Consider the following 26,000-nt stretch of genomic DNA (forward strand, 5'->3'; position numbering starts at 1 on the left):
TTTAAGAAACTGTAGGGAAAAGAACAATTTAGGAGATTATACACATCTTTATCTGACCTTAATGACATGAAAGTTAATAGGTGTTTCTATATGTTTATAATAAAACATGTGGAGGTAAATGAGAGTATAATAAAATGGGTATTAATTTATTTGTAGTAGTCTATTGGCTTATTTATTTATACAGAGGAAATCTCTGTTGAATTCTGGAGCATTTGATACTATGTAAAATGGGAGATTATTAATTGGAATAAAAAGAGGAAGAAACAAGAAGTACTGTCTGAAAGGAATATGGAGAAAAAAATAATTGTGGTATTGAACCAATGAGTGTATCTGACAAAGGTTTAGACAGCTTTGCCAGCTGAGAGGGGAATTGGGTTGTCATCACTGAATGATCCTAAAGAAGCAGAGTAAAAGAAGTGGAAATAAATAGTGTGAAGTACAAGATCATACGTCTTGATACTGTAATGAGAGCTCTGGTCAAGAAAAAAGGATACTTTGTCATGGCATAATCAGATAAGGTATCTTTAGTGGAACTGTAGAAATAGTAATACAAACATTAAAAGGGCTGGTGAGTCATGACCTGAAGTACTATGCAGAAAGGTTTAAAACGGAAGCAGATGAAGAGGCTTCAGAAATAATCATGGTCTTAGAAAACCTGAACCAAGAGAGGAAACTTTAAGAACAAAGTTGTTTTAACCATGAAAGGCAGAAGGTGAGGAAATCTAATTATTGCCTATGAAAACTTCAGGAGCCTTTTTGAAAAAGAGGTTCAGAGGGAGTTCAGAGGGTGTAAGTGAGAGTGTTCAGGCACATACGCATTGTATTCAAGGAACAATACGGTTTTGTAGGCTCACTAGTATTCAAAACCCCAGTCTTTGTTTCCAAACTATCATACGGATTTCTCACTTCAATTGTACTTGGGTTTGTATCTGAATCCTTCCAGGCTTAGGGATTTTTTTTTTCTCCACTACCACTCTTCTGTGTCCCTTACCATGTCTTCTAGGGGTTTCTGAGCAAAGGTTGATGGGTATTTCATGGGATCTTTTTGCTGAAGAGCTGCTTATATTTAAAGATTAGATTTTTTTCACTAAATTGGAAGTTGCAAAGAAAATAATACCAAACTAATACCAGCATGTTGTAAGCTGGCCTCTCCTTGAAGCTGCTACCTGAAACATAGTCTTAGAAGAAAATGTTGTCCTGAATTTAAAGGAATGCTGAATTTTTATATTCAGGAAGAACTTTGGATCATGACAGAGGGAAAAAAAAACCCTTCAGAGCAAGATAGAGATGTAAAGATTTTTGATCAAATATGTGACTGTTCAAGGTCAAAAGAACTGAAGTAATAGAAATACAAGATTAGTTTTGCTGGAAGCACGAATTTGAAAATCTCTCATGTACAATGTATTCAATCAGCTCTAGCACCCAGTCGTGGGTCACGTGTTTTTTTCACAGCTGGTATTCAGCTGCTTCCTGCAATTGATACAGAGGTTTTCTGGGTGGGATGGGGTATTTGTTGGTGGGGTTTTTTTGTTTTGTTTTTGTTTTGAAACCCAAGTCTCATCTTTCTGACATCTTGTAAGCATGTCACTTTAATTTTATGCTGTGAACTCTTTTTTTTCTTAATGTAAGACAAACTATGTTATGAAGAGTCATACTGATAGTTACCTTAAGTAAAAAGCATTATCTTCTGTTTCTCAGCAGCTAAGTAAATCAGTGTCTTAAAATTGTGTGTGCCTACCCTCAAAGGCTTCTTATGACAGCAGAAGTATGACCTATTAAAATCAGGTTTGTTTCTGGAACCTGCGAAGACTGAAACACATGTAGTCAACATTGACAGCTTCTAATTTTAGCTCTGCTTCCCAGACAAGGCACTTTCTTAACTGCTGCAGCCAGCTGACCTACCTGGTGATGATTTGGGCTTACAAGTCCAATGTACACTTCGAAAATTGTTTTTGAGAAAACAGAGGGGTTTAAAAATTGTAATTATAAACCAAATGATGAGTTATAATAACATAGTCTATATTCCCTTATTCTTTTTAGCAGTGTTGATTGTATCCTAATTGTTTGGTTGTTTTGGATTATTTTTTTTTGGGTTACATTAGCATTTTAACAGGTTGCCTTTGATCATTGTGTAGTTGTGTTAACCTTTCAGCTATGAATGGGATTGTAGTTGCTATGCAACATTTTACTCTCGTCATTTGGGGACTCTGTCAGGCTTTTATGAGAAAAAGATGTGTTCAGTGTGTGTATCTTATAATTTCCATCACATAACTTTGTTCAGAGGATGAAATCGTGGATCCACTAGAGATCCTAGTAAAGTTATAGGGCCAGGATATTTTGGTAGAAGTTTAAGGTAGCTTTACCTTTATAGGTACAGTAAGTTGTAAATGAAATAAATAATGAAGGGAAAAAAAAAAGCAAGTCAGTCTAAAATTCAGAGTATGTGCTTATCTCTATATATTATTTCTGTGTAACATTGAAATTATTAGTTCATAAACAATCAGGAAATAAACTTTAACCGATTGCAATAATAGAAATCCATGATAAAATACATGCTAACAGGAGTTATCCTCAGTTTATTCTTATGGTCTTGGTATTTCAATCAACTGCTTACAGACCAAGTTTCAAACATTTGAAGGCTGTATTTCTCTTTTCTGACAAAGAAAATCTGCAGTTTTTCTACATCCTTCTCTAAATCCCTGATGTTTCCTGTTTACTCTTTTACTTTTCCTAAGTTCCTGTTTTGCTCTGGTGCACCTTCTCAGGTGCTTACACATCCCTTCGGCTTGGTGAGCACTTCTCTCGCTGACAAATTCTGTTGTGTGTTTTTTACCAGGCATGATGGTTTCAAAGAGGGGAATCAAGGCTTAGGTTTTGTGTGTAGGTGTTTAATAGCCTCATTTTCTCTGTTTTGAGGGTCTTGTTTTCATCATGAACTACCATATGAATGTTCCTATTTTCTGTTGCAACAGAATGAGATTGAAGAAAGCTTTGTGGTTCTTGGAGTAGCTTCAAAACTTGTCCTTTGATTAATCAGAAGAGACAGACGGGTGTATGTATATCTCAGGCTATTTAAAACAGACTGTTAATTGCAGTGCAAGAACTTAGGTATAAAAATAAAGCAAAATACAATGTTCAAACAGCTTATATCTAATCAGAATAAGGTAACCACATATGTGAGGGGAACTGAATGTTGTAGGGTGACCCCCTTATCCTGTATTGCAAATTGTACACTGTGCTTTTATTTCAGAATTAAAAAAATAGAATGCTGATTCAGGTAACGTTTTAACTCATGTATTTTACAGTGATTCATGTTTAAGGTGTTAATGAGATGAATATTCTGTATTTTAGTCTCAGCAGAAAATCTGGAGAAGAGCCTGAAGCATATGGAGAGGCAATTCCAACAGCTTGAGAAGGATTTGCAGACTTTTCCAGTTCCTGAAGATAAGCACGATAAGTTTGTAGCAAAAATGTCGATATCCTTTGGAGTATTCTTTAAAAAATTACACAAAACAAAATTAATTTAACTGTATTACCTTAAACTTTAAATTTCTTCATATAACTTCTGTCTAGTCTGTACCATTTATTTTTGAAAAACATAACTCTTTCCCCTCAAAAACTAATACATGAGCAGATCAATTAAATGATTCATTTGAAGTAGATAGAATGAGGAGAAAAATGCTGTCAGGTTTTACACTGTGTATATTTCTTAACTTAGTGAAAAGTACTTAGAATAGGAATGTTACTCTAGCGTTACGTGAATTTTCACGTAAGAGTATTGTAGCAAAAGATGTCACCCTGTGTTTATTTGTTTTCCAGTGTACAGATAACCACTGTGCATTACACTGTGCATGCAACCACAGAATCAAAAATCTTTATTTCAGAAATGAGATTCACAGAATGTGAAAATTGGTTTCTGGTCTTACTTTTGCCAAAATTCCTTTCTTATTTATTCCAAGCCCTGCAGTCAACTTCACAAATTGACTGTCTCATAAGAAACCCTTGTGACCTGGTGATACTTAGTTAAAGCAGGAAAAAAGTATTCCTTCTCTTAAACATCCCTATCAGATGATGGTCGTATATGCTGGGCACTGAGACTAATCTGGGAGCAGAAATTCCAGCAGATAGAGAGACAGGTTGAAATTTCCTCTGCAGGCATAGTTAGGTTATTACCTAACTTGAAGACTACTTTGCTATGTACAAAGGCAGGGGGGCACTCAGAAGACAGTCCTCTTGATTAAACTCATACTATTAAATAAAAGATGGTAAGGGACCCTGAGGCCAAGTGAATGTGCTGGTTCTTGCTGTGTTAGGGCCAGTTTCCTCTTCAGTAGACTAGCTGCAACCAAAGTGTTTACAACTTAGCTTTAGGCCTTCTCTGGACTCTGTAGGTTATCTGTAACCTTTCAGTGTTTTTTGTAAGGTCAGGTATTTTGTTGATCAGGCTGTTCTGTTTGTTTCTGGCTTTTTTTTTTTTTTCCATCTCAATGTGTTTTAGAAAGATATGTTGTAGCCCACCAGCATGGTGTCTCTGTAGTATAAAACATAAGTTTTGACCCTGAAGAAGCCTATAGCATAATAGAAAACCTAGGAGAAGGGTCCTGAAGGCAAGAGATAAACTATTCTCTAGGAAGTTAGAGGAAAACATCCATGATAGCGTTCTCAGAAATATTGCTAAGAACATACAAAGTCTGTGCTTGACTAAGAAAATGATGTGTAGTCTAGGATATTAGAAACAGAAAGCACTCTTTAATAAATCAAACCTATTAAAAAGGACAAACTCTTCTTATTCCGAGTAGCCATGATGCTAGCACTTAAAATACCCTATAATCTTTTGCATTTTTAAGCTGAGGAGCAGGGTTTGAAGTAATAGATAATTTAGCATACAGCTTTCTTTGGAAATGTGGTTATAAAACTTCCATATTTATACAACAGATATGAATGAAATTAACAAAAGTCAGTTGAGAATGAGTTTATTAGAACAGTTGTGAGCAATTGCAGTTAAGAGTAAGCAGGAAATATAAGTAAGTTGCAATACTTGCATCCTGAGTGCCTCCACCAACCTGTCTCCAAAGGTATACTGATGTGGCAGAGAATGGTGACAGTGATCATAGAATCATAGAATTGTAGGGGTTGGAAGGGACCTCGAGAGATTATCGGGTCCAACCCCCCTGCCAGAGCAGCTCCCTAGGACATATCACTCAGACAGGCGTCCAGACGGGTCTTGAATATCTCCAGAGATGGTGACTCCACCACCTCCCTGGGCAGCCTATTCCAGTGCTCTGTCACCCTCACTGGGAAAAGGTTTTTCCTCATGTTGGTGCAGAACTTCCTATGCTCCAACCTGCAGCCATTGCCCCTTGTCCTATCCCCACAGATAGCAAAAGTTGCTGCATTGGGGATGTATTAATGGATTAGGACTATGAAGGCAGAAAATAAAAAAAGTTAGGATAACATAGTAAAATACTTGTAATTCTGTATGCCACAGAGGAGGAAAGTTAGGAACATGTTCATTGTGCATTATGAACATCCGGGGCTCATTCCATGTAAAACACTGTCCAGCAGGTTCTAACGTAGTAGCAGAAATTTGATGGTAGCGTTTACTTTTAGGATAATGTAGAGGCTGAAAATGTAAATGGATTGCATATAAGGCTTCGATAGCTAGCTAAAGGTAGTACATCTGGAGCTGTGAAACACATAGTCCAGAGGTAGCTTTAGCTCAGAAAAATTACTAGCATGCAGACTGGTAAAAGCCAAATACTACATCAATTGAATCATCATGCTATACTTACCAAGTTTTCTTCTTGTTTTACCTAATCACTGGGTATTGACTGCTGTCAGAAGAGAGGTGAGATGAATATTTGGTCTTACTCAGAGTAAATCAGTACAGGTAATACCAGCCATGCTGCATATTTCGTTGAATTAAACTATTCCAGTACAATGGTTTGAACAGTAAATATTATGAACAGGAATAGTTTGCCCTCACCTACTACCTCTCCCAGCAGACAGGCAGTAATTTCAGAACAGTAAAGTTACACATGGTTTCTAGTAATATCTGTGAACACACTAATTAAAGCAGCTCACTTTTAGAAAAACAGGAACTTCAATAAATTACGAAGCAGGAAAGGTTTGATGTAAAGGTTAGATAATCCTGCACAGCATGATGAAGCTTGGACCTGTCTCTACTTTTATTCCTGTGACAAGGAAAGCTGAATGATGCTGATGTCTTGAAAGGCATGCAGCTCATAAAAAGAAACCAGCAGGAAATCTGAAAAAGGAAGGATGGTGCTTTGTTGGAAATAATTTTTCATCCTGAGTACAATTAGGCTCAATGGACAAGCAGGCTATTACATCCTGTCGCTAAATATCACAACCCAAAGGCCCCTAATGAACTGATTAGCATTCTTATTTCTTTAGGAAGTCAGATATATGCACAGTTGGTGCACTCTTTTATTGACAAAGTCTATAATTATGAATATTTCTCCTATACATCAGATTGTGCTAGTTTGTCAGTTATCTTATGTATACTAGCTGAGAAGAAATTACAGTTATTATTGCAGTTCTTTTGTTTGCTTTAATTAGGAAAGTCAAAGAATATCGAATTGATACTGATTTAGTATTAAGTCAATGTTTGATAAAAAGCAGAAAACAAAATACACTTTTATGCTCAAAATAAAAATTTAGTGTTTTTATGGAGAGTTTTAAAATTGCTTATGAAAAGCTTAATTAAGTAATTTAGTCAACATGCTCTTTATCAGTCCAAATTGCATCTCACAATTTCCTAAGTAGCAGCTGAGAAACTCTTGACAAGTTTCAGCCTACCACTGAAGGTAGCGTTGATGGCGATTGTCACAGAAGCTTATGGAAACAGTGCTTGAAGATAAGAAGTTGGTTCCTACCTTTCCACTAGCAACAGTCCTTTCTTTAGATCAGTTCTCTGTTCTTTCCTTGTTATTTGTTGGCATTTCAAAAAAAGAAGGGAGAAACAGCACTTACCCAAGTCAGAGCCTGATTCAAGTGGGGTAGAAGAAACCCATTTCAACTACAAAGAGGAGGCTACATGCTGCCTCTAAGCTGTAGGTTATTTAATCTGGCTCATAATTAGAATTTCCATTGTGCGACATAGACAAGCTGAAGCTTGTAATATGTCCTAGCATTCTAAGGACACTGAAAGATTACAGGACCATTAAATGAAAGGAAATGTGTGTTGCTCTTTGGGAGAGGGCCAACATGTTGACTGTATAGACAGGTAATTAGATAGGGCTTTGACAAAAAAAATAAATTTAACTTAAATATGTAATTCCTTTATATAGGCCTTCAATATCTGGTCTTCAGGCTTGTATTAAAGCTAAGACTGGTTTTGGTCATAATACATGGTGTATACAGCGCCGTTCTGTGTGATACAAAATATGTTGATTTGTTTTAGTGTTATGACACTGAGAGAAGTGGGAGTGACATAAGGAAAAGGTATTATGAGACATAGTCTTCAGACAGTGCTAATTTAAAAATTAAATGTTTCTAGGTGTTTCTTGAACTATAAAATTCAGGCATAGAATTTTACTGTTGAACCTGCTGTAGGCATAGTGAAGGAAGACTCTATGACATGCATTTTTCAGAAAATTGCAACTCTTCCAAGAACTTTATGTGGGAAATACTCAATGAAAGATTTACAACATTCACACTCTTTGGCCTTAGAAGAAAATAATTTGTTGAAATTATGGTTTGAAGTGACCTCAAAGTGTGTTTGCACCAGCCTTCAAAATGTTTGCTGTGTTTGTATAGAGACCGTAGTGGCAACCTCAGTTCTATTTTGAAGATTCTGCTAAAATATATGCAGCATCTATGCACCTGTTAATCTTTTGTTCTTATGCAAAATCATATTCCTTTTTTTGGATTGTGTACAATTAGACATAGCTTGGTTTGTGAAAAAATCAGGAGTGAATATGGGGTCTTTCAAGGAAGTGTTTGGTACAGATCAATATCATTCATTGTCTGCTCTGAGGTAACAGCTGCCTTTTACTTGGCTTGATACCCTGCACTACAGTAATCATAGAATCATGGAATGGCATGGGTTGGAAGGGACCCCAAGGATCATAGAGCTCCAATCCCCCTGCCACAGGCCGGGCCACCAACCTCCAGGCCTGGATCTACACAAGGTTGCCCAGGGCCCCATCCAACCTGGCCTTGAACACCTACAGGGACAGGGCATCTACCACCTCTCTGGGCAGCCTGTTCCAGCACATCACCACTCTTTCTGTAAAAAACTTCCCCCTAATATCTAATTAAAACCTTCCTTCCTTTAGCTTTAATCCATTCCCCCTTGTCCTGCCATTGTCTATCCTTTCAAAAAGTTGAATCCCCTCCTGCCTATAAGCTCCCTTCATGTACTGGAAGGCTGCAATAAGGTCCCCCCGCAGCCTTCTCTTCTCCAGGCTGAACAAGCCCAGCTCCCTCAGCCTCTCTTCATAGGGGAGGTGCTCCAGGTCTCTAATCATCCTTGTGGCCCTCCTCTGAACCCTCTCTAACAGTTCTACATCTTTCTTGTATTGGGGGCCCCAGATCTGGACACAGGACTCCAGATGGGGCCTCAAAAGGGCAGAGTAGAGAGGGACAATCACTTCCCTGTCCCTGCTGGCCACCCCTCTTCTAATGGAGCCCAGGATACCGTTGGCCTTGCGAGCTGCAGGAGCACACTGCTGGCTCTGTATCAGAATCAGGTTAACATTGAGATAAGCAACTCACTATGAAGAGATCTGCCATGAATATGCAAGACCGAACATACAGCAGTTAGACTTTTTGCTGCAAATATTACTTGTCTCCACCTCGCATTGCTTTCCTGTTCCATTAATGAGCAGAATGATGATCTGTAGTCCCATGATTCCAAAAAGACAGTCTGAAGTGAAGCCACTTCAGAAAAGTTAACAAATACCTAACTTTGTGATTTCCTCCTCCTCCCACCTGTGTTGCAGCTCTTCTGTACTTCTGGCTTCATTCATCCAAAGCCAATGAACTGTGTAGCTGATAATGCATATATATCAACCTGCTCGTAGTAATTACAGTTGGGATTGCTGTACTCGGTAGTATTCCCTGCTGTCTCTAGTTTAGCTAGTGCTGGCTAACAAAAGCCATATTTAAGGAAAAAAGGAAGAGTACTTATTAGAAATACCTAAATTGAAGCACAGTCTCAGTAGAATGCCAAGAGCTTACGGTATCCCACAATGCACTGGATGGAAAATAAAAATCTCAGGAATAATTGTGTCTGGCATTGAAATATTGGATAGTAAAACATCTTTCCAGAATGTTTTACTTTAGGTTTAAAATTGTGCATCATGTATTCAAGGGCAGTCAGTTTTAACAGTATAAGCTAAAGAGATTATATGGATTCTAATGTGGACTATATTTTTTTATGATGGGGGTGGTGAATCACTGGCACACGTTGCCCAGAGAGGTGGTAGATGCCTCATCCATGGAAACATTCAAGGTCAGGTTGAATGAGGCTATGAGCAACCTGATCCCATTGAAGGTGTCCCTGCACACTGCAGGGGCATTGGACTAGATGACCTTTAAAGGTCCCTTCCAAACCATCCTGTGATTTTGTGACTCTATTAGCATAGCTGTAACTTTAGTTATCACTTGCAGAATATTACAGATATTTTTTTTCCCTTTTACCTCCCCAGTCCCCCCACCACCTCTACCCCTCCAAGTTTCCTTTTCATTCTGGTACATGGTTCATTTACAAGATAAAGTACAGATTTTCTTGATCACTTTAACCTTTTTCCTCAGGTTTTTTTCCTACCAAGAAAACAGAAAAAAGTTACTGCAATGTTTGATGTATGACCTTTACACATACCACCAACAAAGCAAATTTATCTGATTTTTCTTTACCCTTCCATTGTGTGGAAATAAATTGACTCATAATTACATAAAACAGTGTAGTTTTTCCTAAATTCTGTTAATGATCTAAGAACCACAAATAATAAATATCCTCACTTGTAAGATCAAAAATAAAAGAAGATGTAGAAATGCTTGTTACTAGTTTTACTTGGCATTAATTTTACTGTTTTCCTTTATTGCAGTTGTTGTTTTGGGGTGTGTTGGTTTTTTTTTGAACTGCTGAGATTTCTTTGAATACTCCCAATGTCTTTTGTCATGTCTTGTTTCTCTCAATCCTTTTTTATTTAATATTTAGGCACCTGTTGCACACTAACCTGTCATCAGCTTTCTGTGCTGTCCCTCCAATAGCTTTTTAACAACCTTAATAATTTTAAACTGAAGTCTGAATGGTAGTTTCCTGTAAGCTTTGTGCATGTTGAGAGCCATGTAGACAGAAATTCAAATTGGTATTGAAGAAAAAGAAGAAAAAGCGGGCCAGCAAAATCAATTCTCTTTGAGCTGTTACTAGCCAGTCAGCACAGGCAGTTTGAAGCTGCTCACAAGCTGCATCTGTGAAGTCAATAGCGATGTGGAAAAAAGCTCATACTGGCTAAGGAGCCTTGTCAAGGGAAGAGAGAGTTTAAAATCAAGTGGTTGAGCATGATGCAGATGCAGCATTTACAATCACAGAAATTTAGGCTTTAGGTAGTCCTTTTCTTCAGGACTCACAGAGGAGACTCTTCTGCTCTTCTATACCCAGATAACAGCCGTCATCGTGACTAATCTGTTGTGAAAACACACGACTTCTCTTTTCCTGCATGTGTCCAAGAAAATTATTCTGTGACTTTATGGTGTATATTCTAAATCATAAAAAGGAAGTCATTAACTAGTTGGCATTTTAAAAGCAGTGTTAAAAGCCAGAAGGACATTTAATAGTGAAACTCAAATGCGATTCAGCCTCTAAATAAAATGAAAAGAGGAATGCATCAGAGAAAACCTGAAAAGCGAAAGCAGTTACTCAGCAGTAAATTGTTCCTGTGTATTTAAAACACCATGGTGAACAAAAATTCTATTTGTGTAAATTCTAATGCACTTGATTAAAAATCCTGTGCTTAATAGTGACCAAGGTGTATATATATGTAGTAAAAACTATGCAAATACAGTAAATTCTCTTTTACAATAGTTGGGGTGGGCAGTAGGGAGTAAAGGTAAAATTCTCATTTCTTGTCTTTTATAGCTTTTTTCTGCAGCAGGAAAATAATGAAACGTAAAAAATTGTTTAGCTACCATTGCATTAAAATAAACAGTTTATGAAGTTGTCCTACATAAGGAAATGACTATATACAGTATTTCTTCTTTGAGCTTCTTTGACAAACTATATTATCAAAAGTCTTGAATAAACATAGGCTTTTTATTTCATTTGTTACGCGGGTTTTTTTTCTTGCTGTTTATAAATTGTCTGTCTCTTGTAGAAGTAGTTCCATTGTTTTCACCTCTAATTTAATTAAGTTGTACTGACATTGCATGTAGCCTTAAAAAAAGCATTAACACCTGATGCAGCCACCAGGAACAGAAATTAATGCATTTCTGTTGCTACAACAGCATTAAAAAAAACCACTGAACAAACTGCTGTCTTTCATGTTGTTTACTTTTAATATTTCTGTCTTTAATTTCTGTCGAAACTGTGCTGTTTCTTGATATATTAAAGTATTCAGGTTAGTTAATGGTATCTGCACTTAAATTCCATGTAAATTGTAATGTATATAGCTAAACCCTTACGTTCAATAAGGAGACAGTGATACTAACTGCATAGGTTCTTGAAGTTAGATTAATCCCCTACGCTTAATTTCATTAAAAATGTATGCTAATAACATAATCTGTAAATTTAAATGTTTGAAAAAATGTGATGAAAGCATCCTGTTTTATTCATAGGCGTAATATGTATGCATAGTAAATACTAGGGTGAGTATATGACATAGAAGGAATTTTTTTGGTACTTCATTTGATGCAAATATAAAATGTGTGTGAAATAATACAGATCAATATTAAAAACTGTTGGTTTGACTGGATTCCCTGAGTATTCTTGCAGCCTTAACAGCAGCATACAGCTTTCTAGTTAATGCCAAAGAAGATTTTCAGAAACTTTCAAGGATGCACGAGAACATGGAAAAACTCTATCAGAATGTGATGGGATATTATGCCATTGATCTGAAGAAAGTTTCTGTGGAGGAGTTTTTAACAGACTTAAACAACTTCAGGACAATGTTCATGGTACAGTCTGTTTACTTTATGCCTAGTGTTTCTTAGAAATCATTTTTGTAATCTTTCAGTTATTGAAGAAACTAGAAATAACTTTCTTCCTCCTCAGATGGTATGTGGTGCTCATATTAGAAATCTTACTTTGCACATCCTAAATTCTTGAGATATGCTAAGGGTAATGGAGTTTTTTATTATTTTTTGTGAATTATTTCTGAAAGAATTGGAAATTTCTAGTAACAATGTACATAATTTAAAACTGAGCCTCTTGTGCACATATATAACCCAAGGGGGAAAATTCTGAAACTCTACTTCTTTTAGACACAACTGCATTTTCTGCTTAAAGGATGTTTGTTACTTACTTTAAAATAAATATTCTAACAATTGTGCCATATTTGTAATGCTCTTTCCATGCAAAATCCATACCCAAGATTTTATTTTGTTTAATTTTTCATTTGCTTGCAACGCTTTGTCAGTGTCAAGATTTGCGTCTGTAAGCAGGTTCCCTGCTATGGAAATTGAGAGCTTCTTATCCTGGCTTGAAAAAATAGCATGTTTTGCTCAAACTAAGGACTTTTAATTTTTGTTACAATATATTGTCTAAGTGTTTAGGTTTTATGCATTTTAGATGCTTATTTTCTTATTTTCCCTTTGAAAAGGATGATCTTTGTGGAGGAATAAGAATTATTTTATTTATATTATAAATATTTTAATCGTATTTGACAAACAAACATTACACTGGTCCAGATTACTGTTGGCTACTTCGGTATAGAGCTCAGAACATAGTTGTAAGGATAATTCAGATTTGTTAATTAGCAGAACTTTGCCTTAGAGTCATCTAAAATAGCTACAGATGTGGAGATTACCTCTCTCCTTGTATCACAGGGCAATGTCTGAATTGTGTATACAAACATTTGCACATACTAGCTCATCATAAAAGCTTGAACTATTTTGAATTTTTTTGAGTCCAAATGCATTTCCATTATGCTTGCAAATTTTAATTTAAAATGGTTTAGGTTTTTGTTTGTGTTTTGTTGTTGTTCTTGTTTTGGTCTGGTTTGGTTTTTTTAATTCTACCAAAATGTCATTTAAGAGTTTTAGCAAAAAGGCTTTCAGAAGGCCTGCCTTAAAAGTGATGTAGAACTTTCTTACCAGGGTATTTCAGTTTGGATCTGATTATATGTGACTGTAAAGAGTCTTCTTAGCAAACTTTAGAATAATCAAAATATTGCAGGTTCTTTTATCAGTGTAATAGTTCTCAAAGCAGAATGATTAACTTAATATACTTCAGAGTGCATATTCAAACTGGTATATCCCTCAATTTAAATTAACCAAACAACTCTGGGAAAGCTATATATGTTTGAAATGCTTTTATAGAACTCATATTTAGGTTTAGTGGGCTTTTCTATCTTGGTGATTTATAGCTATGTTCAGATTGGTAGAATTACAGGGTCGGGGAGAGGATGTTGATTTTGTGTGGAGGTTGTGGTTTTCATTTTGTTTTGGGTTTGGCTGAGATTTTTGTTAGCTTTCTTTACAAAGAAAATATTTTTTTTCTCTTGGCTTCTGAGCACTTGGCTGGTAAGCAACTGTTCTCAAAGGAGAAAGGGAAGAACATAAAGGCAGGTCCCCAGTTGTGTATGAATTTACTAATTTGGATAACTTGGAAAAGGTGACTCGTGTCCCATCTGGCTACCTGTGTTTACATACCTTAGCTTATAGCTGCCCTTCTGCTAGGATATTATCTGAGCATGAGCTTTGTGACAAAATCTGGAGCAGTGATGGAGCTCATGCCTACCTGTTCATAGAAATATCTGTTTAGTCGTTTTACCATCCACTCCTCATTGCAGCCTGACACTTACCATTACAACACACCTAGGTGTGTTGCTTGCATGCTTCCCAATCTTGTTTGGTTTTGCTTGGTTGGTTGGATTTTGTAATGATTTCAGACACATCTAAGGATGTTGATAGGGAAAAATACTTCTTTCATAGCTACTGAAAAAAGGTTTGAAATTCCTATTCCATTGATTTTGAGGAAACAACTGAAAATGAAACCAATATTCAGCAAACATATTGGAGCATGTAAAGATTACCAAGCCTTTGCTACTTCAGAGTTTGACAACTAAAAACTTAGAAGGCACAGTCTTCAATCAGAATAATTATGCCAGATTTATCAACATGGGCATTGATTATGTTTTCCTAAGTTGATCAGTGCCTAATTTGAAACTCAGAAGTCTGATTTCAAAATTGCTAAATGTAATTAAATAGTTGTATTACTTTAATTTCTGATGTTTAAACCACATCTCCCATTTAAATGCTGTGGAATAAGAATTCCAAATGCATAGGTTCATCTTGAATTAGATGCTCAAAGAAGTGGTTGTGCTTTACCTTAATTTCCCCATATTTCGTTTCTGTGTCCGTAAAATTAGTACTGATACTAACCCCTGCTTCACAGCAGTGTTATATAGATAGATTAATTAATGCTTCCAAACAGTTAGATATTATTGATGAGCATGATAGAAGAAACCTTGAAGAAAATTAATAATTCTTTCTTGCAGAGCACAGTTTGAAGGCTATATGAAAAAGGTGTGCAGATAAGGCATGAAACCCCTTATCATTCAATGACACTAAACAAACTATTGAGTAACTAGTCAGTTTTGAGACTTTTTGGAAAGGATTTTTGAGATGCCTAGCGTGAGACACCTGAGGTCTGATTTTCAGAACTGTTTAGCATTGGTCTCGATTACTGACAGAAAATGAAGGCGGCTGGCATCCTAGGAAACTTAGCTCAAAAGACTTTTAAATTCAGTGTTGAAAAATCATTGGTTTCTTAAAAGGTCCCAGACTAAAAGACTACTTAAGTCACTGGTAGGTGTGGGAAAGTGAAGTTCTGTCATCCCTGTTGTCAAGCAGCTGATAATTTACGGCTACTTACAGTGCTTTTTCTATTTGTTTATTCTAAATTAATGAACATGTTTAAAACATTTTAAAACCATATTTAAATCTGGAGCCATAGACTTCAGTGTATAGTTAACTTTGGACTGCACTTTGTACTTCAGTGTTGTGTGGTGACTGTGACAGTTATTGTTCACACACTGTGAGCACCAAATCTAGAGCACAGTTAGATGGCTGGATCCAAAAAATGGACGAAGCACTTCAACTGTCAGTGCTGTAATTCCTGAATCTGAATTCCTGGTACAGTCAGTGGAACATCTTAGATTACAGAAACCTCTGTTGACCTCCCTTTGTGCTTTCACAGCATCAGAAGTACTGCTAACAGGCTCATTCCTTTCTTTTGATGGTTAGCTTTCTGAAATAAGATGAATCAATAGAAGTATTTCCTTTTCTTGGGTTTGTCTAATGGTTAGAATTTTCCTGCCGTTGTAGGAGAGGGAGGGAAGAGGCTTTGAGTCAACAACTTTTATGTCCAAGACACTATGCTAATCATAGGACTCTAGAAACACTTTGCTCCTATAAACACTGGGCTGCTCTGCAGCAGAAGTGTGACCTCAAGAACCAGAAGAGGATCAACCAAGTAGCTGCTCCATAGCTTGTTCCCTAACTCCTCTAGAGTGTTTTTTTCTTATACTTGAATAAAAATTAGAAACAATCCTGGAAAGCAGTAGAGAGAAGCCAAGAAGGCCTCCATGCTGGAAACTCTAGCCCTTGGCATGGTATGTGAAAGCCATATACTTTGGCAATTCTTCTGAAAGTTAACTTTGCATACTGCACCATATGCTGAGTGCAGTGCTGTCCATAAATAACAGATGCAGGCAGACCATATCTAACTTTTTAGGCCTTTCGGGCAAGAAAGTGTTAAGATGTTTAATCTTTGAAATTCCAACAGTGTGAGAGACAAATACAGTGTTCATCAGGTTTGTGACAGTTCTTGCTATAAACATTTTGCAGAACTTCTAGCACCTATGTTTTGTGTTGAAAACACGCAGCACACAGGCTAGGATTTGGCTCTAGGGCACAGACTTCTAAACACTGGCATCTGTATGCGAGCTTGAGTGTGCAATTTCATGTTCTAGGCATGGGACGTGCATAGTCAATACTCAGTAATAATAGTCAGTAGAATTTGGAGAGTTCCTGATAGGTGTCAAAGGACACCTAACAACAGAAGTGCCTGGTATTCTGGAGAGGTGTGTTAAATGGTTTGCAAGAAACCATCAGCCTGAAATAGTAAGTTATGACACAGAACTTAATGGAAGACCAGTGTCCTGCTAGAGAAAAACTGGGAGCAAAGTGTGATACTCCAGAACATCACATTTGTGCTGAATATGAAGTGTGAGCTACTAAACCAAGCCCGGTTTATCGAGTGTGATTAGAAAGGAATAGACACCCCTATTTGGATAACTGCAGGCTGAGGCTGAGTCCTACTGATGTTACTGTGGGACATGAAGTAGATGCAAGGTAGAAATTTCCACGATCCCTTTGTTAGGAAAGTTTGCAATTTCTGCCAGGACTTGAGTCCTGTTTGAGTTTTGCCCAGCAGTTTGTTTTACAGAATGCCCAGTTTGTTATTTAATTTGTTAAAATTCATTCAGTCCAGAATTTTAGCATTTTGTAAATCCTCCCCCAGTATCAAGAAAATTGACTGAGATAACTCTGGGGAAGACACTGTGGAAGTATAGTTTGCTTTGTTTAAAATAATCGATTTTATTGAGATTTTTTCATGATCAAGATTCTTCAGTTTCCAAAGGCAGGTATTTTCTCACAAGATTTATGTGACTTTTTTCTTCCCCCCCCCCCCCCCCTTTGATTACTATTGCAGTGATGCTACAAACCATGCCCTTGCAAATATTGCTGTAATCCACATTCATGGGTATTTTGCAGTACTCTTCAGTCCGTTCCAGTGCAGGCTGGACATTTTCCCACTAAAAGCAACATGACAAATGAATTATCCCTGCAAACTTGCAGCCTCTGTCTCAGAACTTCTGAAGATGTTAGACATTTTGAGGAGGGGCAGGGGACCAATACGAGAGTTTGATCTGTTGTGAAAGATGAGATTTTGGGTGTAACTGCATTCTGTAAAGAGAAACTTTCTGCAATGAGGGAAGAGTACATGGCACTGTACATTTAATGCAGGCCATAGTAGAGCACTGAGAATTTACCAGTGAATATAGCTAACACTCTAAGTACTGCATATGTAATCCTAAAATAGCTTTGTTAAAAAAATATTGAATGTGACACTTTTTTTTTTCCCCTAAAGGTTTGAATATGCAACACAAGGATTTTAAAACTCTGAAACTCATAGTTCTGTTTTTGCTTCTTTGGAAGCTTTGGAGTTCTTTATTTATAATTCAAAATAGGCAATGTTGTACTGGTGCTAACTAGAAGACAAGAATTTGTAAGCCCAGTGAATTAATACATCTGTGGATAAGAATGAGAAAGATGCACACCTGGTTTGCCCCAGCAGCCTTGTTTTGCTTGGTATAGTGGCAGCATGAGAAAAAGTAAACGTTGAAACTATTCTAGAGCACAAATGGCAACAGACACCAGGTAGTTTAGATATTTTGAGTTCTTCCTACATTAATGTGTGTGTTCCTAAAACTTATTTGTTGCTGGATTTATAATCCCCATTTGGGGGCAATTAGTATGCTTTTAATGATTTATTCTGAATTTGCTTACTCTTCTGAATAAAGTGTACTGAATATGGAATGTAAAATATTTATTTGGCTTGATAAATTAAGATTAGTCAGGAGATGAGATTTTAAGGCTTTATTCTTTGTTTTTAAGCTTCAGCTGTGTTTTTGCTGAGACTTCAGCTTTAATGGAACCCTATATTACTTTTTCATAGCAAGCAGTAAAGGAGAATATGAGAAGAAGGGAAGCAGAAGAAAAACAGAGACGTGCTAAAATAGCTAAGGAGAAAGCAGAAAAAGAAAAACAAGAGAGGCAACAGAAAAAGAAGCGCTTGCTGGAAATGAAAACAGGTAAGTAATACAGAAAAGGCATTTACCTAGCTTTTTACTAGAAATAAAGCTGCTGTTTATTCATTGTCTGTATGTGCTATGAGAAAAGACTGAATAAATGAAGGATTTTCACCAATTAAAGTTTACAGAAAAGATGTTCTTAAATGTCGTTTTGTTAGTGAGCTGCTCTAATTACCTGTTTTCCCCAGGCTAGCCTATTTTAGAACTCAAAATGCTTCTTAGTATTTTTTGCATTAGAATATATTGAACCTTGTTTGACCAAGAATAAGGTCAAGTTATGCTCAGAACCCCCTACATTACCTGAGAATAGGCATTTTCCAAATGACAAAGCCATTTTCTTTCTTTAAATAAGGCTACATATTCATTTTTGTTCTGCGAATAAGCCCTTCCTGAAGTACTCTGGATTTTGCTTTGAGTGTGTCAATTGTTATTTCAGTAGGTCCCTATTGAAACACCTTAAAAGAAACCTCAGCCATGCATTTTTAAAGTCACTCATTTATGCTGTGTTGTCTTTTGTACCAAGAGACAGCAGATACTGTGAGTTCTTTGTTATTAAAAAAGATGTAAGATGATCCTCTATACTGCTATATTTTATTCCAGCCTGATCTTCTGGAATCCTTCAGAATGATAGATGATTTACTGTGTAAATTATCGTGAGCTAGCTTTCTCTCTCTTTTTCTCTCTCTCTTTCTCTCTCTCTTTCTTTCTCTCTCTTTCTCTCTCTCTTTCTTTCTCTTTCTTTCTCTCACTCTGTCTTTTTCTAGAACAGATCTTGTTAAACAGTTCTGCACTCAAACCCTGGTGAGCACCTTTGGCATAAATGATTATCTGTCTCTTCCACGTTTCACTAATAGCCAGAATAGGTGTGTTTAGTTTCAGAGATTCTTCATACCAAAAGTCTTTGATTTATTTTCATGAAAACATTCATATCCTGAAGTGTGAGACTAAGGCTCTCTGTTAAGATGGGAATCCAGGCAGCTGCCCTCTGAACACCGAAATTCTAATTCTTCAGAAGTAAATTCAAGACCTAATCAGAAAACTACCAGTTACAATCTGTTTTAAAGCTCATAGAAGATAGAGGAGGCCGCAGAACACTAGCAAGGGGTAAAACTGGTATTTCGTGTGTGGTTGGAAGTGCTTCAAAAGAAGTTAGGTATTCTTCTCTTAAACATGTTCTATGTAGTGACTGATGGATGGAAAATTTAGTCTTTCAGGAAAAATTGAAGCTCCTTTTAAGTCATACTCTTCATAAAGTCATGTTCAGGCTTTCCAGAGTACAGGTAACATTGTTGTGGACTTAAAACTCATGTACCCAGATGTGTATCTAGGCCTCTAATAGTTAAACCTACTTCTTCAGCCAGTGTAGTGGGGAACTGCTTCCTTGTCATCTAGGGATCAGCTAAATCACTGAGTAAATAGCTGTTTTGTCTCTTAGTTGCTTGTTTCTTTATTAACTCATATAAGTGTATAGGAAGAGGTTTCTTGTTAGCAGCTACTTAAGGTTCAGTCTGGAATGACTGATCTTAACAGCAGCAGATGGGAAATGATATTAGGATCGCATGAAGTTGTAAATGTCTAGAGTCTGGTATGCACTAAATTGGCCACCAATGAGATTTGGGGGTTTTTTGTTCTGCAGAGCTTCTTGTAAGGTTTTGTTGCACTTGCTTGTAACATCATTTTAAAAGTCTATTAGAAAACCCAAATTTTGGCAGTGGGAATCACCTGTGGTATATTTATTTGACAGGAAGGACAGCAGCAATGGTATGAAAAGCAGGGGGTCAGGGGGTTTTATTATTTTAGCTGCCTTGTTGAAACTATTTGCTACTTGAAGAGACATAACGTTGCTCTGATTCTGATGGAAGAGTAACATGAAGTTCAAAAATTGTCTTCTCATTAAGAATCTGTAAATCAGTCACAGAATATTTACATCTGACCTACTGACAAATTTCTCACCAGGTCCTCCCTCTGTCAAAATACCCAAACACTCTGACAGGTCCTGGTCCAAAAGGAGGGACAGGTGACTCAGATTCACCAATTCCATGCCTTGTTCTTTTATGTTTATCTTTCCTTTCTTCATTTGCATAAGCTCCATCTGTCATATGTAAATTAGCAAGCATGGTCAAAAGATGGACATTTTGAGACTGTGGGTTTCTTGGAGCCGTGGCCTATGGGTGGGTGGTAAAGGTTACCAAGGTTACCCCCCACACCTTTAACTTTCACTCAGTTATCATGGTATTTGCAGTTAGTCCTTAGACAGTCCTTTTTCCTGTGGTTTAAATATGTTTAAAACATACTTGGTTTGCTCTGGAGACCTGTATCTCTGAAGTGTAACGAAGTTCCTCTTTGAGTTCCACATGTTCCAAACAGTTCTTGTGAAGGTGGCGACAAGGACGAAAAGGGAAATGGGGGCATCCAAACAACCTTAAGGTCTATTCGGTCTCCTCCACACTCTTACCTGGAGAGTGACATTTGAACAGCTGAGTTTTGCTGCATAACATTTATTTATATGGTGGCTAGATCGGATGTTGGATTTGTAGAAACATTATTTCAATTGTTGCTGGAATGGAGTAGGTGAAAACTCATTGATGTCACCATCCTAGAAACTATTTTCTAAGATTCAAGCAGGTGTGTACTTGAAGAGGAAAAAAAAATAAGAGTACATGTATTAACTTCAAGACTCTTTTCTTTTCCTTGGTGAACAGATCATAGTGTACTGTGCATCTCCACTCTTCGTTTTTCAGTAACAGTGCTTTTTAACTGAAAATGACCTGAAGGTTAGGGATGCCTCTGTGCTACATGTCCCTTTACTTTCTTAACTATTTTTATTAAGCCTTTAAAAAAAAAACCCAAAACACCAAACCAACAAAACAAAAAAAACCCCAAACAACAACAGCAGGAACAAAAATAAACCACCCCCCCAAAAAAATCAACCCCACTTTACTGGACTGACAATCATAACAGCACTGGTTATGCTAATAACTTAAGTCTTATGCATTATTTATCATTATATTAGGGAAAAATTCTTCACTAATAGGCTTGTCAAGCATTGGAACAGGCTGCCCAGTGAAATGCTTGAGTCACCATCCCTGGAGGTACCTGTGCCATGGAGTTGTGATGCCTAGGAACATGGTTTATTGGTTGGACTTGGCAGTGTTGGGCCAACAGTGTGACTTGATCTTAAAGGTCTTTTCCAACCAAAACAATTCTAATCACTACAGATTAGTTCTTACAATCAATCACTACCAGTACATATTCAAAGCAGTCAGTCCTTAACGTGTCCTAATTTTGATGTGAATATTAAATCCCATGGAGCTGATACTGTAGAATTGGTGATGATGGATATCAGTGATGGTCTCAGTTGACAAGATGACATGTTGAAACTTGAGAGGTCTTCTGCAAGGGAAGCTGGAACAGAAGTGTTTGGGTTTTGGGTTTTTTTTTTCTTCTCTACCATCTTTCCTTCCCCAGTCCCGGTCGGGATCTTTTTCTAAAATGGTTTTGTTTCTAGACAGTCCCCAAACCTCTTGTCTTGATTACAGAATGCAAAATCCTTCAGGGGGTGTTAATTACCCAGGCCACTTCAGTGCCTTCATCTGGATGTTTTTCCCTTACTTAACTGCTGCTTTTCTTAATGTAAAAGCAGTCTTTTCCCAATGCTTGAGATTGTGGGGTTTTTTCAGTGACTGTTAATTGGCCATTAGTGACTAGTTTATAGCTCAGGAGCTGCTTCTTTCAGCCTGTGCCCATACCTTTCAAGGCCTCAGCTGCTACCTAATGCTTAAACAGGATTTATATCATCATCCTAAACTTGTTCTGTTAACCACTGGTTTCATTTACAACACAGATACTTAACATGTCCTAGATTCTTCTTTGCTCTTTGGTTTTCTTCGGCTTTCATCTTCTTCTGGAAGTTCCTTGAAGGGAAGGGTTTTGGTGCCTATGGTGCCACCTTCAGCTGCATAAGGTGGAGGAAAGGGTGATTCATTTCTTTGCATAGAAGTGACCTACATAATACTGCAGACGTTTTTAGCTGTTTGGATGGTATTGCTGACTTTATTTTTTTGCACACAAAACCTTAAGATCTTAAAGAAATATGTACCAAAATAGAGATTTTATTATTATCTACTAAATATATGAGTCGAGCCAGTAAGTTGCATATAGCTCATTGGGACTGTGCTATACCAGGTTTAGATAGCACTACAAAGATTGTATTAATTGAAAAGGCAAATTATTCTGGGTTTACAGTAACTCCTGATTTTTAGCTTAAAATACTTGAGCAGGGAGGGAGTTCCTTCTGGTTGAAAACAGTAATTTCATTAGTAGTAATTTACATGTACTGCAAATATGTTATCTGATGTGGTCCTGCAATACACCAGCCCTCTTACAATAATAGTCTTTCTCAGCTTGTGTTGTGCATTTGATATATGCGTGACAATTCAGCTGTCTAGATCATAGCTTACACTCTGTCATCCATAATGTCCTGGTTCTGGCCAGGACAGGTGAGCCAAGTTGTCCCTGGCTGTTTTCCAAACCACATGACATCACGCTGGTCCAGCAGGGACAGGTCATTACTACTCAGGGGCAGTCCTAGTGCGGTTGAGTGTTGGGTCAGTAATTGCATCGGTGCAGTGCTCAGTGTTAACACCTTGTGTGTGAGTGTGTGAATTCTGCCATGGCTCTGTTGTTGTTCCCCTTTCACGGTGCTGTGTCAGTAACTGTTCTTATCCCAACCCATGGGGGCTCTGTTTCCCTTTCGGTGGAAGGGTGAGCGAGCGGCACAGGGTGCTCAGCCTGGGGCTGAACCACGACACACTGCATCAGACTACTGTTACACCACGTTCAGGGTTGATAGGATATTAATTAAATATGTGGACTATGTGCTAAGTTGTAATTGTTTTCAGTTTGGATTTTTTTCTATTTCAGATATAATTATTTATGTCAGTGGTCTGTAGGTTGTGAAATACGTAGTGTTTTTCAATATGCAGTGCAGTGTCTTTCAGAAAAAAACTTAATATTTTAGGTAGATTTAAAATATAAATTTGGACCTCTGCTAATAGGTCTGTAGATTTTTGTTGTTACATGGAATTGTTTGACTTACTCTCATGCAAGTATTTTTTAGAGACTTGGACCTGAAGCCAATGCCTGATTTAGATCTCTTTAAATTGTAATTTACTACAGTCCTCAGTCTCTAGTTTAGATCTTAGTGAGGCCTATGTTTCCAAACAATTCACTGATGCAGAAGGTTGAGAGTCTTAAGTTTTCATAACTAAAATATCAGCTCCATATTTTCCCTTTCAGCTCCATCCTAACTTGAAGTGTGAAACTGACTAAAAATTTTTAATGTCTAAGCAGTGAACAGTACTTGGTATTTTCAGATTTATGACCATAGAATCACAGAATGGTTTGGGTAGGAAGAGACCTCAAAGATACCTACTTCTAGCGTTCCTTTTTGTGATATTAAAATCTGTCCTCTAAATACTCCCCTGGATACTAAGTGAGATGCATCACGAGATGCTTTGTCTATAAGATTCCTTTACTTGCTTCTGCGAAGCCAGTTCAAACTATCACATGCTATCGCTCCAATGGTAAATAGCCAGTGGAAGGGGATCTTTATGTAAATGCCACTTGTCTGCATACTATTAACATTCAGATACATGCTTTCTCATGCTGTTCAGATTCTCAGTAGAAGGCACACCAATCAATTATTTTGATCTTATCACAGTGTAAAGAATTCTATAACTGTGATAACACCAGCTAAATTTATTGTAATATAATTGAGAACTCCATCATTGTGGCATCTTCATTGTGTCTTACTTTGAATACTATTTAAGTAACAAGCTGCTTTAATCAGTAGTTATTTACAAAGGCTGCCCTTTCTTACGCAAAAGCAGTGAAGTGATGCCAAAATGTTGTCTTAAACATCTTATTTCCAATCTAGAGTATTAGTTTGTTTTCAATTGTGTTACTCAGTTTACTTTTATCATGAGTAACTGGTTTTAAATCCATCTTTATCAGTTCATTTGGACAGTTATGACCTTATTTGCAGTCAATTCTGCAGCATTTATTTTTGCAGAGGTTTTAGATTGTTTATCTGGTTTTGGAAAAAAAAAAGTCATGTCTCTCAAACTTGCTAAAAGTGTTTTAGGTTTTGGTTCTTAAAACATTTACTACTTCATTACTGCCTGCTGAGTTGTGCAGTATGAATATTTTCATTAGTTCTTTTGTGTTCTGCAAAACAAAAGGATGCCATGGATCCCAGCACTGACATTTGAAACAATGAAGATAGTAAATGTACTTAGGTAATTAAAATTCAGATTCCGACAGATAAAAGGGATTGCCTTAGAGATAAATTTTTAAAAATCCCCAAACCTACTCATCTTAGTAGGTAGCCTCAAAGGCCTTATTTTCCCTCCCTAGCTCAAGTTCATAAGGCCTCTATTTTATTAATTTCTTCTCACTGGGAGAGGAAAATCAATACTTCTTAATAGTATTCCTTTCCTCTGAGGGGAATGAGGGACTGCAAATGTTGCTGATTATAAAAATCTGCTCATGTTCCATTATAACTGAGATTACATCAGTAGTTTCTAATGTATGTTGATAACTTGTTTCAAAATGTCTGCTGGGCTACTTCCCTGAAAAAATACATGTTTTAGACAATAGTAGGTTTATTGCGAGATTTTGGGTGGGTTTGGGTTTGTATGTGTTTTATTTTATGCAGCTAGTTTTGTTGTGAAGAGGACAAAAGTTTTTATAAGACTATATAAAGAAATCCTGAGGGTATAATATTAATATCCGGTGAGTTGTATAAGGGCTGTCTTCTCCTGGGAGTTTCCCCTTTTGGAATTTTGAGCGCTCTGCTCATCTCAGTTCCCCCCTGGTGCTGATAACTCTTTCCAGTTGTGCCATGACGGCCTCCACTTACCTTAAGATTGGACCCTTTTCACCCAGAGGATTCCTGAGATCACTTTTTGTTACCTAAATTATTCTTAAGGATTGCTTTTTTTTTAATGAAGTGATTGAGGAACAAATCTGTTCCATAACTGTGAGGATTTTATCTTCTTCCTCTCTTGTTAAATAATGATGAACACAAAAGAACTATGGGACCTAACAGAGTTCCCTACTCAATACATACTCATGTTAATACTTAATGGACAGTAAGCTGATGACAAGCTTGCAAAGTAGATCTAATTTTGCTTTATGCCTGTAAAAAAAATAAATTAGAATTTATGAGGAACTAGTAGTGACAGACATAGACCACAAATCCACCAGAAAGGATGTGCCACACTTGGTAAATCACTAAGTATGGAAGTTGTTTCTGAGCTGCAACTGTACTGTTTTTCACAAAGTGTAAATTACTGAGAACAGATGTTCCCTCGAGAATAATTGTCACATCTGTGATTGAAAATGATACAGAGAATGGTAAAATGCAGGTATGTTCAATTGACCCGAGAAGCAACATGTGATACATCTGCAGAAGCCAGCGCAAAGATGGGATACAGCAAAACCTGACCAAGTCTCACACTGGAACATAGATATGCAGGGAATTGGATGTTTTTTAGTGCAAGAAAAACGGAATTATCTGAATGTGTATAAATTAAAACCCAACAACTAATAGTCACAAATCATGTTCTAACAAGGTCTCGAAGGTCCTAGATCTGTATAGCTCATTCACTTGTTGGCAACTCCTGGGCTCAGAATGCAGCAGCCACTATTCATTTGTTCAAATAGCAGCTCCAAAAGAACAAGATGTTTAGAAGAAACAGTTATTTTTCTGTCTGAAAATTTTACTTAGAAGTGGAACCTTTGGAGATAGTAGCTCAAGGGTATTTGTAAAACTGAGGTTTACACAAAGCTCCTGAAAAAAATAAGGAGAGGCTGTATATGTGAGAGTGAGAAATAGTCAAAATGAACAGAATTGTTGAAGAATCTAAG

General features: G+C 37.0%; 1 protein-coding gene across 1 annotated transcript in view; it reads left to right on the forward strand.

Moving 5' to 3' along the window:
- The window catches only part of DIAPH3 (diaphanous related formin 3), a gene marked incomplete at both ends in the record, with an annotated part of 231,898 nt that overhangs the window by 135,810 nt on the left and 70,088 nt on the right, over window positions 1-26,000 (forward strand). The window contains 3 exons of the mRNA XM_084266148.1: window positions 3,352-3,478; window positions 11,982-12,144; window positions 17,933-18,068. Coding sequence (XP_084122274.1) covers window positions 3,352-3,478; window positions 11,982-12,144; window positions 17,933-18,068 — 426 coding nt within the window. The remainder of the gene's footprint in view (window positions 1-3,351; window positions 3,479-11,981; window positions 12,145-17,932; window positions 18,069-26,000) is intronic.

Source organism: Gallinula chloropus (assembly GCF_964237585.1).
Source record: "Gallinula chloropus genome assembly, chromosome: 1".
NCBI lineage: Eukaryota > Metazoa > Chordata > Aves > Gruiformes > Rallidae > Gallinula > Gallinula chloropus.